A 13,456-nucleotide genomic window follows, 5' to 3' on the forward strand; every position below is an offset into this window, starting at 1 on the left:
CAGCTAGTTAACATTAACCTACTACATCTAGCTACATGTTGAACTTCAATGTTTTCAGGCCAGGGGCACAATGTATGAATTTATGGTTGCATCCGAATAACCATTATAATCACTGGCCAGTACAGAGCATTAAGTCCAAATCCCTATCTCCGTCCATGGCTAATTTAGGAAAGGACCAATTTTAGCTAGCTAGCTAGCCACCGGAAGACAACAATAAAATGAGATGCAACAATTCACGTTTTTTCTGTAAATTACATTTGGCTTTTGGTGTGATGTGATTGGTGTGAAGCCAAATCCAAACTGGCTTCCCTTGACACTTTCTGGTGCGCCAGGATCATTTACAGTTGAGCTCACTCAGTTTAGCTCAGCGCTGATTGGCTATTATTATTTATTTATTTTAACAAGGGAGGCCCACTGCTCACTGGCTTCCCTTGTATTTCATGCTACGGGCGGCAACAATATCATATGATTTTTGACCAGACAGCATCAGAAAGATGGGCTTCGCATACAGAGACAGAAGGGCGCTGTTACGCTCGCTCAGATGCTTTCTCCGGCGAGATACATTCAGCCTCTTGCGAACTGAAGGGAAATTATGAAGCGAGAGAAGCCTGGCTTCCCTTGGCATCCATGAATACATGCCACTGTCCCAAACAATGCAAAACATAGGTAAAGTAGTGAATGAGATGGGCGTGAGCTCTCTAGATTAGAAAACCCAGCCAGGACCATAATACATACAGTGCATTCGGAAAGTATTCAGACACCTTGACTTTTTCCACATTTTGTTACGTTACAGCCGTATTCTAAAATGGCCTAACTTCCTTTCATGGGCAACGATTAGCCAGCTAGTTAACATTAGCCTATTACATCATACAAAGGGCACAATTTATGAATTTATGGTTGGATCAGAATCCTGCCATGCCGGGATAGACGGTATTACCGGAAGTGCACAGAAGGGGTGCTATTTTTTGTTGTTTATGGAAAAATGCCCCAAAAACGTCACTTACCAGAATGCTATGCTAACAAAATGCTAACAAGTACTAAGGAGTTCTCATTGCGGACGCTAAGTAAATGCTAACGAGCACATGCAAACATTTACTACTAGGACAAACAACCCAGCTCATAAAGTTATGCAAGAGTTTCTAAATAAAGTTTGCAGCACGCACCAAACAAATATTAGACAGCAGGAATCTTAATCCAGGAGGTGATTGTCTCTGCTGCTGTTACCAAGAAGATTGATCTTGCAAGCTAATGTTAGGTTCTTAGTTAACATTAGCAATTAGAAAACCCAGCTGGAGAGAATTTATTTGTCACATCTTAGATAACTTAATAGTTATAAGATATACAGTTGTAGTCCGAAGTTTACATACACTTAGGTTGGAGTCATTAAAACCTGTTTTTCAACCACTCCACAAATTTCTTGTTAACAAACTATAATTTTGGCAAGTCGGTTAGGACATCTACTTTGTGCATGACACAAGTAATTTTTCCAACAATTGTTTACAGACAGATTATTTAACTTATAATTCACTGTATCACAATTCCAGTGGTTCAGAAGTTTACATACAATAAATTGACTGTGCCTTTAAACAGCTTGGAAAATTCCAGAAAATGATGTCATGGCTTTAGAAGCTTCTGATAGGCTAATTGACATCATTTGAGTCAATTGGAGGTGTACCTGTGGATGTATTTCAAGGCCTACCTTCAAACACAGTGCCTCTTTGCTTGACATCATGGGAAAATCAAAAGAAATCAGCCAAGACCTCAGAAAAGAAATTGTAGACCTCCACAAGTCTGGTTCATCCTTGGGAGCAATTTCCAAATGCCTGAAGGTACCACATTCATCTGTACAAACAACAGTACGCAAGTATAAACACCATGGGACCACGCAGCCGTCATACCGCTCAGGAAGGAGACGCGTTCTGTCTCCTAGAGATGAATGTACTTTGGTGCGAAAAGTGCAAATCAATCCCAGAACAACAGCAAAGGACCTTGTGAAGATGCTGGAGGAAACAGGTACAAAATTATCTATATCCACAGTAAAACAAGTCCTATATCGACATAACCTGAAATGCCGCTCAGCAAGGAAGAAACCACTGCTCCAAAACCGCTATTAAAAAAGCCAGACTATGGTTTGCAACTGCACATGGGGACAAAGATTGTACTTTTTGGAGAAATGTCCTCTGGTCTGATGAAACAAAAATAGAACTGTTTGGCCATAATGACCATCGTTATGTTTGGAGGAAAAAGGGGGTTATTGCAAGCCGAAGAACACCATCCCAACCGTGAAGCACGGGGGTGGCAGCATCATGCTGTGGGGGTGCTTTGCTGCAGGTGGGGCTGGTGCACTTCACAAAATAGATGGCATCATGAGGAAGGAAGATTATGTGGATATATTGAAGCAACAGCTCAAGACATCAGTCAGGAACTGAAAGCTTGGTCGCAAATGGGTCTTCCAAATGGACAATGACCCCAAGCATACTTCCAAAGTTGTGGCAAAATGGCTTAAGGACAACAAAGTCAAGGTATTGGAGTGGCCATCACAAAGCCCTGACCTCAATCCTATAGAAAATGTGTGGGCAGAACTGAAAAGGCGTGTGCGAGCAAGGAGGCCTACAAATCTGACTGTTACACCAACTCTGTCAGGAGGAATGGGCCAAAATTCACCCAACTTATTGTGGGAAGCTTGTGGAAGTCTACCCGAAATATTTGACCCAAGTTAAACAATTTAAAGGCAATGCTACCAAATAGTAATTGAGTGTATGTAAACTTCTGACCCACTGGGAATGTGATGAAAGAAATAAAAGCTGAAAGAAATAATGATCTCTATTATTATTCTGACATTTCACATTCTTAAAATAAATTGATGATCCTAACTGACCTAAAACAGGGAATTTTTACTAGGATTAAATGTCAGGAATTGTGAAAAACTGAGTTTAAATATATTTGGCTAAGGTGTATGTAAACTTTCGACTTCAACTGTATAGCTGGCAAACATTAGTAGTGTAACTTGATTACCTCACTTAAGTTGCGCTGAAGGAGTGACTCGTTGTTCTTCTTTGTAAACAAAACACACGTGACTGTCTCAAACTGTTTTTTTGGGAAACTAGTAAAGGTAAGCTTCATAATGAAAAATTATGTAACGGGCAAAATGATGAACGCGATCTGCTTTATCTATTACCTACTGCAGGTATTTATTAAATAAGTACTAATTTTCAATGCCCAAAAAAATCACTCATCCTCATAGAGAATGCTAACTAGATGCTAATGACCGCATTGCTCCTCACAGTTTGCTGCACACACAAAACTAATATTAGACAGCAAGGCTCTTGATCCAGGAGGGGATTCTCTGCTGTTACCAAGCAAATGCTTGATTTTGGAAGAGGCTAACCACTTCGCTAGATAGCTAACTAGCTACTAAATTAGCAAACCAAATGCACAACTGCACAGCATTTAGCACATTTTAGACATTTAACTTCATAGTTCTAAGATATCTAGCTGGCAAACATTTAGTTGTGAATTCCATACTGTAATTGGATCACCTGGTGCATGCTGCACGACAGTGAGTGACTCACAAGGCTCCGGTCTCGTTGTTGTGTGCTTGTAAACAAACACCATGTGACACGTGACTGAGGACTACCGTAAGCTACATAATAATGTGACAGGTGAAATGAAGAACGCAATATTCATTATCTCCTAACATATTGCACAAATTGACTGCAGGTACTTATTTAAAAAGTAGCTACAAATGTTCGAATGTATAATAAAAAAACTAATAATAAATAGTTTCAACAATATTGATGGTATTGAAAAACCATCACATGGCTTTTTCCAAATACCCCGGTATACAGTATACCGTCCAATCCTATTGGCCAGAAAGGAGAATTAAGTAAAACCGCAAGTCCAAATCCCTATCTCCATCCAAGGCTAATTTAGGAAAGGGCCAGTTTCAGCTAGCTAGCTAGCCACCAGAGGACAACAACACAACAATTCAAGTTTTTTTTCTGTAAATTATGTTTGGCTTGTTGTGATGTGATTGGTGTGAAGCCAAATCCAAACTGGCTTCCCTTGACACTTTTTTTTTTGGGTGCGCCAGGACCATTCATAGTTGAGCTTGCTCAGGTTAGCTCAACGCTGTTTGGCTATTATTTTATACTATTTTATCAAGAGAGGCCAAATGCTCGCTGGCTTCCCTTGCATTCAATGCTACGGGCGGCAACATTGTCATACTCTTTTTGACCAGACAGCATCAGATAGATGGGCTACACATACCGAGACAGAGGGGCGCTGTTTCGCTTGCTCGGATGCTTTCTCCGGTGCGATAGATTCAGCCTCTTGCGAATTGAAGGAAATTTATAAAACACAGAGAGACGAAAGATACATTCTTTTATGATTTTTGTTGTTGTTATTTTTATTAGTTTTAAAACAGATAAAGTGAAGGGGAACAAAAGTCAACCTTGAATTAGGAGGTTTAAATATATACAGTGAGGGAAAAAAGTATTTGATCCCCTGCTGATTTTGTACGTTTGCCCACTGACAAAGACATGATCAGTCTACAATTTTAATGGTAGGTTTATTTGAACAGTGAGAGACAGAATAACAACAACAAAAAAATCCAGAAAAACGCATGTCAAAAATGTTATATAAATTGATTTGCATTTTAATGAGGGAAATAAGTATTTGCAAAACATGACTTAGTACTTGGTGGCAAAACAGTTTTTGGCAATCACAGAGGTCAGACGTTTCTTGTAGTTGGCCAGCAGGTTTGCACACATCTCAGGAGGGATTTTGTCCCACTCCTCTTTGCAGATCTTCTCCGTTTGGCAACTCGAACCTTCAGCTCCCTCCACAGATTTTCTATGGGATTAAGGTCTGGAGACTGGCTAGGCCACTCCAGGACCTTAATGTGCTTCTTCTTGAGCCACTCCTTTGTTGCCTTGGCCGTGTGTTTTGGGTCATTGTTATGCTGGAATACCCATCCACGACCCATTTTCAATGCCCTGGCTGAGGGAAGGAGGTTCTCACCCAAGTACATGGCCCCGTCCATCGTCCCTTTGATGCGGTGAAGTTGTCCTGTCCCCTTAGCAGAAAATCACCCCCAAAGCATAATGTTTCCACCTCCATGTTTGACGGTGGGGATGGTGTTCTTGGTGTCATAGGCAGCATTCCTCCTCCTCCAAACACGGTGAGTTGAGTTGATGCCAAAGAGCTCGGTTTTGGTCTCATCTGACCACAACACTTTCACCCAGTTCTCCTCTGAATCATTCAGATGTTAATTGGCAAACTTCAGACGGGCCTGTATATGTGCTTTCTTGAGCAGGGGGACCTTGCGGGCGCTGCAGGATTTCAGTCCTTCACGGCGTATTGTGTTACCAATTGTTTTCTTGGTGACTATGGTCCCAGCTGCCTTGAGATCATTGACAAGATCCTCCCGTGTAGTTCTGGGCTGATTCCTCACCGTTCTCATGATCAGTGCAACTCCACGAGGTGAGATCTTGCATGGCGCCCCAGGCAGAGGGAGATTGACAGTTCTTTTGTGTTTCTTCCAACTGTTGTCACCTTCTCACCAAGCTGCTTGGCGATGGTCTTGTAGCCCATTCCAGCCTTGTGTAGGTCTACAATCTTGTCCCTGACATCCCTGGAGAGCTCTTTGGTCTTGGCCATGGTGGAGAGTTTGGAATCTGATTTGATTGATTGCTTCTGTGGACAGGTGTCTTTCATACAGGTAACAAACTGAGATTAGGAGCACTCCCTTTAAGAGTGTGCTCCTAATCTCAGCTCGTTACCTGTATAAAAGACACCTGGGAGCCAGAAATCTTTCTGATTGAGAGGGGGTCAAATACTTATTTCCCTAATTAAAATGCAAATCAATTTATAACATGTTTGACATGCGTTTTTCTGGATTTTTGTTGTTGTTATTCTGTCTCTCACTGTTCAAATGAACCTACCATTACAATTATAGACTGATCATTTCTTTGTCAGTGGGCAAACGTACAAAATCAGCAGGGGATCAAATACTTTTTTCCCTCATTGTACCTCTGGTGGCCAAGTTGACCTATTTTAAGAAATGCCATTGGTTTGTAGAGAAAACGTCGAAGATATTTGATAGGCTAATGCAGAATTTGTTACAGGAAATAATTACGTCCACCTGGTGAGGTTAGCATAGGGCTGAATGTGCCAGGTTATGTAATGGGAACAGCTAACATGTAGCCATTGATCACGTGTAACTACGTCAACGATTTTAATTGGCTGATGTTTAAACTTTTTCTAATGTTCGCAAGTATGGCCCCTCAGTGTTTGTTTTCTTGGAAAGCTCTGAGTGTTATAATATGATACAATACCAGTACTTGCTGCATTTACAACGTGTCCTATCGTCAACTGATTTCAGCCAGTATATGGCTGTGTAGTGACTGCACTGGTTGTATGGAATGTTGGCATATTGGCAGTTAATTGGAAACATTTATGGAATCATTCCTTTAAAAGTGGCTGGCTAACTAGCTAATAAATACACTGTGCAGATAATCTTCAAATTCATTGTTTTACACAAAATCTTATCACAGCACTAGCTGCCCATGGTTGACCAACTCCTTGACCAAAATGGCTGACCCTTTAGACTGTCATAATACCTTTAATGTCAATTATATTATTCTATGTCTGGACCAATGTCCCACTCTCCAGTTCTCTCTCTTCTACAGGGTGTGTGTCTGTTTGTTTCTGGGATCTCTCTGCTTTCTGTGTGTGTGTGTGTGTGTGTGTGTGTGTGTGTGTGTGTGTGTGTGTGTGTGTGTGTGTGTGTGTGTGTGTGTGTGAGCGCACGCTCGCGCTCTTTCTTACCCCAGGGTGCCATCAGCAGCTTGCGGCTGACCCTGATCCGGCCTCCCCTCCGGATCGCTCTGTCTGTCAACGCAACTTCGTCCTCTCTCTCTGTCTCACGTCTGCTTCTCTGTCTTCTCCTTGTTCTGTGTCCTCTCTCCAGGCCAAAGTGGAAAACGAGGTCCTAAATTACAAAGACCTGGCCGCGCTGCCTAAGATTAAAGCTATTTATGACGTGCAGCGGCCCGATCTCATTCCGTATGAGTCTTATCTCAGATACTCCTCTGATGACAGGCTAGAACGCTACAGCAATGGGGAGGTACTGAGACGCTAGTGCTAATCTAGTTGCCCTCTGTGTGTGGGTGTGGGTGTGTGAGTGCGTGCGCACGTGTGATGCCCCCTGCCCTGTGCCTGCCGTCTCTGTGTCTCCCTGTTGCTACATCCCCCCAGCTTCCCACTTTAGCCCCTGTATGGTTGTACCGTGGTCACGTCACGCACCATTTTAAAACATTACTACATCCTTGTGAGTCTCCTGCTTTGGTCACAGATTTGAATTGAATTGAATTGAGGCACTCTACAATAAATCATGTCAATTAAGCTTTATGTTTTCACGCCAAGGCCTCTCTAACTATTAATTTAGGTTATTTTACACCAGTAAACCAAAGCCGCAGACACAATGGATTCTTCATGTTCACTGTTAGATTTTCTATGTGCTTGTCTTAACGTAATAGCTTTATGAACAACTGCACAGAAAAAGGACTTTAAGTCATATTATTCATGGTTTAGTAAGCTCACGGGTCCCATTTGATCTATCCTGTGTCTGGCTCTGAATAGCACACTGCTAAATAATTCTGGAGAGCATGGTGCTATTGACTGACTGATTCCACTCCTCTATTCACTCCTCTCCTCAACAGTCTCTGGGAACTCTCTCTCCATACTCTCAGGTAATTACATTCCATACACTACTGCACTGAATCAGTTGACAGGCAGGGGGAATGGCTGAATAGGAATGAGTCTGGGATGGGCATATTTGGGAGGTGTACAGTATATGTGGGATATATTTGGGTCCATGTGGCCTTAGAAGGGACTCGATTGACTCAATTAAAACTCTCATTGGACTTGATTAAATAAAGTCAGTTATTAGATGAAAGAAGTAAAAAAAAAAAAGGTGAATAGTGTGTTTAGAGTGTAATGTGGTGATATAGATGGTGCCAGACAGACAGAGTCCTGCAGACAGTGACCGGTGGCCTGCTGCTGTGTTTCCCAGGACATTTATGAGAGCGTGGAGCTGAGACAGAGGCGCTCGTCCAGCCCAGGTTTCATAGACTCTCCCACCTACAGCCACCAGGGCATGTCCCCCACCATGTCCACCTCCCCACAGCACTGCTACCGCCCCGGTGAGTTACTTAACGTTACACGACCACGTCACACAGCACAACACATAGGCAGGAGAAACTCCTCCCTGAAAATGTTCATGAAGATTAAATGGCGTAAATCATTTTGCCGTACAATGTCAACAAGAAAGCAATGCCGGACTGAGTTTGATCGTGTTTGAAGGCGTAGGAGTGTGTGGAGATGTGTTTTATCCCCATGCCTTTTGCTTCCTGTATAGGTGGCTAGAACAACGTTAGTTTCAGGTTAACCCACTCAGGGTTAGGCGCCGCTCATGCACCCACATCACAATCCCCTCCGGTACTACCACTCACATCACACCCCTATCTTATCTTCTCTAGACTCCTCTTTGAGTCTGATAACACTGTAGTATATACAGTACATATTATGTTCAGGTGGTGGTGGTAGTAGTAGTGGTGGTGGTATACTACAGGGGATTGCTCTTCCCTTCATTCTCTCACGCTACAACATCCATCCCTCTTCCAGTGTCTAATAGCAGGTCATGAACCCTCGTTAGACCCTGCTAAACTAAATTCACTGAAGCAGGCATTAGATAGTTTGTGTCATGCTTTGCCACTGTTCAAAAAACGTATCAGTCGTCTCTAGGGGAGACGCATAGAGCTATGCTAGTTTTAAAGTAATAGAATATGTAGAAGACCATCATGGCAGACTTGGCAGTTGCTTTATATTTTTGTTTCCTCTGCACACAGTCAGGCATAGTACACATTTAGTACTATAAACTAAATGTCGACTGTCTTTGACTGGCTGTGTTTCTGTGAGCGTGGGCTGAGCTTTGGCTGTGGGATGGGATGGGTCTGGTTAAGGGGTGGTGCCAATCTTTGGCTCATGCTCTGGTTTCTGTCACTGTCATTGGTCTTGGGCTGACTGTCTGCAGGCACTGAGAGTGGCAGGAGCTCTCCCAATTACAGTCAGCTTGACACCAGGTCCACCAGGCACGCCACCTACCAAGCGCCCAAGCATTTCCATGTGCCAGGTAGGCCTCTGGTTTTCCTGTCCTTCACACCCATCCTCCTCCTCTTCCTCCAAACTGTCCTCAACTGAAGTCAGACCTACAAGGTTTTTCCAAAGGTCACAATATGGGGACATGTTACAGCCTACTTACTTCATTACCCCCAGCCTCAGTTGACTGTGTGTGTTACCATGTATCTCTGCATTGCTTATCTCATGTACATTGACATCCTCACCCCATTCATCATGGCCATTATTCAGACTTCATCACTTCATCACAGGTTTTATGGCATGTGTTGTCTGTCAGGCGCTGTGCAGTAGCTCTTCCTCTTCCTCTATTCTCTGTGCTGAGCATCTATTCTAATCAGATGCTGTGGCCGTCCCCTTCCATCTGTTGATATTGTGTATAATATACCTATGTACATGCACAGCAGCAGCCATTATACACTCATCTGTTTTATTGATGGTGTCACTTTTATCTCAGCTGCCTTACTCGTGCTGTGCCATGTGTTGACACATGTTCATTTCCAGCGGAGCTAAGGGTTTCTGTGTGGAGGGAAAGGCAGGGAAGACATAAAACAGCCTTGGTTTATGAGTCAGCAGACAGACAGACAGACAGACAAACAGACAGAGTGAGGGAGAGGTTTGTTAAGGATCCACCATGTGAAAGAGATATGAGGCTCTGTAGGTGAAGAGCCGTCACAATGCCCTCTGTAGGGTTGTCTTTTCTCTACTCTGTCCAGACAAGGATGTCAAATGATTGGCAAAAAGTGTTATTTATTTCACATATAGAATGCCTTTTTTTAAAAGTCTACAGTACAACTTCTAACAACTTTAACACCTACAACACTTTCCTCTTCTACCATGTACCATGGCAGGTAGCCTAGCGGTTAGAGCGTTGGGCCAGTAACTGAAAGGTTGCTGGTTTGAATACCCGAGCCGACAAGGTGAAAAATCTGTTGATTTGCCCTTGAGCAAGGCACTTAAGACTCATTTGCTCCAGGAGTGCTGTACTACTGTGTCTGACCCTGTAAAACAACACATTTCACTGCACCTATCTGGCATATGTGACAATATGTATTCCCCGTCCTTGATGATCCTCTGTCTCCCCCCTCTTCTCGTTTTCCCTTTCCTCTGTCTCCCCCCTCTTCTCGTTTTCCCTTTCCTCTGTCTCCCCCTCTTCTCGTTTTCCCTTTCCTCTGTCTCCCCCCTCTTCTCGTTTTCCCTTTCCTCTTTTCACTGTTTCATTTCCTCTCTCTCTTATTTTGTGTCCTCAGCCACAGGCGAGCCCAACATCTACAGGAAACCTCCCATCTATAAGAGACATGGTATATGTGTGGGGCTGCCTGCCATGAGGCACGGCTCCTCTCTGTTTAGAGACATTGTCTGTGATGTGTTTCAGCTGTGATTGATGTGTGTGTTGTGTGTGTCCCAACAAAACTCCACATCTGAATGTATCAGCCTCTTACGACAATAATCAAGTTAAAACATGAACCCCCATCAATGGTAGCTACCTGATTGGAAGCAATAAAGAGTCTGAGAGAATGGAATGCTATTGGCCATATTTATCTTTCATAATATCAGATTGATTTGATAAACACAGATCTGATCTGATTTGATACCCAATTAAACACTTCTCAGTGCTGAGGCTATACATCCTAGTTTGAAGCTAGCTCACTGTTTCTGTAATATATACTTTGCATGCTATTAACCAACTTGAACAGAGTGTACCTCAACCTAATTCCCACCACAGTTAACTGAGAAGGAACATTCTGATCCTGTTTAATGGATTCACTGGGTTTATTAGTGAGACTTGTCTTGCATGATCTTAGTACATTATGCTAGTGCTAGAACATTATGTCAGACTGCTGCTGGCAAGAAATAAGTATCAATATTCCTTCCTTTTGCTAATATTTTGAATGAAATTGTATTTTAATGGCACAGTAATGGCAGATATATTTCACTTACTGTTTTTTTTTGTGGTGTGACTGTGAATATAATTTCTGTTTCTTGTGCTATGTGACGCACAGTCGTTTTACCTCTAGACTTCAGAGATACTCAGTTTCCCTATTTCATGGTTAAGTAGTTGTGCTGCATTGCTCACTATAAGAGTATATATGTGTCAGTGTCTCTCTGTACTGTTCACTGTCCTGTATGGTTCTGTACATTACAGACTCATGGTGTTTTTCTGTTAAGATACAGTAGCATCAAACATACCACTGACACATTTGGATAATATGCTTCAGCAGTAATTATTTGCACATAAAACCATTGCTCCCAAGTTGTTGAGCTAGTGAAAATCCCCTCTCAACAGGTAATATCACATTAGACAAAGACTGTGCATTGATGCAAAATAATGTTCCTTCCTGCTACTCTAACAAACCACATCAGATTGAGCAATACAATCTCAGTGTTCACTGAGAGGAAACATGGTTTGAATGCATTTCCCATTCAAACACCAGAGAGAGGAGGAGAAACAGAGCAGAAATGATCTCTTTCATTCATAATACATTCAAGGGGATGTCACATCTCTGGATACAAGCAATAGGGATACACGCAGGCTGTCGTATACGCACAGGCTCAAAATAGCACCATGGATCACAACAGAGTGTAGACCGCACTACACACACACCTAACACAAGTATAATATGTTGAGAATGAGACACCTGCCTTAGGCCAAGGGCTACCACTTCCACAGCCCCTTATGATCCAGACTGGTCTCATTATCCAACCTCTTAAGAGCTGATTCTGAATTCCATCAGGACACGCATCTTTCTGACTGACTCAGTGCTCCTGTCCTTCAATAGTTATTGCCACCTTATGATTTGCAATGCAATCCTCTCATGCTGGAATCCCACCAGAACCTGTGCAGAGGTAGCTAGAAAGTGATAGAAATCATTGAGAGCAGAGTGGTCATCTATCAACAGAGAGGTGGACAGAGGTACGATGAGTTGACATCAGGCGCTGGGTTACAGGACTTGAGACAGGCTTCCTTCCACGGTCCACCTAGTAATTTATGACAGAGGGGGTCACACAATGTATGTGTGTGTGGTTTTACCCGTGGCCTGTAATGCACATAACTGTTTGCTTAATCCACATGGAGGGTAACATAGTGTTAACTTTGCTAGAGAGCCTTGCAAGTGTCCTTGTCTGTTTACATCCTAGCTGATTGGTTTACCTCCATGTGCGTAGCAGATCTGTTTTGTCCTTTATTTTTTCTCTATGTGGATAATATAACCTTCCTTCTTTTCACTCTCCCTCTCCCTTTATCCTGCTTTACTGACCTTGGTCAACTCTCCTCTTTGTAAGTACCTGGGCCAGTCTATCCATCTGCAGTCCATCTTTATCTGAGCACTTACCAGTGCCTCAGATACAGTATTATTTGTGATTAATATTGGCATCTATACTTATTTACCTCCCCTCTCCCCCTCGCTCTGTCATCCATGGCCTTGAGCCTCATTTTGCTGTGTATTAATTAGCTCATTAACCTGAGTGATCCTTTGTCACTCCTCTTAGAGACTAACTAGACTGCCTGCCTTCCCACCACGTCTCTGACTGCCTCACTCGGTCTGCATTACCGTGCGTGCGTGCGTGCGTGCGTGCATGCGTGCGTGCGTGCTCTCACCTCATCATGTTCTCTCCCTACAGATGATTCTGACTACTCAGCCACTAAGAGTAAAACCAGCGTGGACATCCTCCAGACCTCCCAGTTTCCTGACTCCTACTCTCCTGACCACTACCACCAGCAGTCTAACTACTACCCCTACACTCCCTCTCCCAAAGGTACTGCTTCCGGAGCACCAAGAGCACTCACTGTTGGCTAAATGGGTTATTGAGAAATGGACTGATGTATATCGATGAAGTTGTTAGAGATTTGAAGAGAGCACGTCTTGGTCATAGATTTCCTGTGCCATTTCAACTCTCTCTCTCAGAGGCTTTACAGTAACCAGGTTTCCTTCCAACCTTTTTATGTGAGTAAAGTGCATGTCGGATTAAAAAAATTCACGCCTGTAAACTTTCCAAATGTCGACAAAACAAAATACGCTAGACAAGGTGGAATCTTTTTTTGTCTGTAAAATGAATACTGCGAGAAATGGCGGTGGGAACACCTTTATGCTCAAATATTGATATAATAACCATCATATGGAAGTAAAATTGGAGTCACCTGATGATATGTTGTGTGGTCCTCCCACTACGACTCAGGAAAGCATGCAGTTTGTTATACTACAGATTATATCAGTTAGGATGAACTTCACAGGGTGGTGAAGGTGCACGGTGATGAGCT

General features: G+C 42.9%; 1 protein-coding gene across 4 annotated transcripts in view; it reads left to right on the top strand.

Annotated features, from left to right (window-relative positions):
* The window catches only part of LOC121574061 (actin-binding LIM protein 3), a 113,246-nt gene that overhangs the window by 88,023 nt on the left and 11,767 nt on the right, over positions 1 to 13,456 (top strand). The window contains exons 10-15 of one of the 4 annotated variants that reach the window (XM_041886624.1): positions 6,974 to 7,129; positions 7,725 to 7,754; positions 8,078 to 8,207; positions 9,098 to 9,196; positions 10,449 to 10,499; positions 12,820 to 12,954. In XM_041886624.1, coding sequence (XP_041742558.1) covers positions 6,974 to 7,129; positions 7,725 to 7,754; positions 8,078 to 8,207; positions 9,098 to 9,196; positions 10,449 to 10,499; positions 12,820 to 12,954 — 601 coding nt within the window. The remainder of the gene's footprint in view (positions 1 to 6,973; positions 7,130 to 7,724; positions 7,755 to 8,077; positions 8,208 to 9,097; positions 9,197 to 10,448; positions 10,500 to 12,819; positions 12,955 to 13,456) is intronic. The other 3 variants (XM_041886625.1, XM_041886626.1, XM_041886627.1) reach the window with 3 other exon arrangements.

The sequence above is a fragment of the Coregonus clupeaformis genome, chromosome 9, assembly GCF_020615455.1.
Source record: "Coregonus clupeaformis isolate EN_2021a chromosome 9, ASM2061545v1, whole genome shotgun sequence".
Classification (NCBI taxonomy): Eukaryota; Metazoa; Chordata; class Actinopteri; order Salmoniformes; family Salmonidae; genus Coregonus; species Coregonus clupeaformis.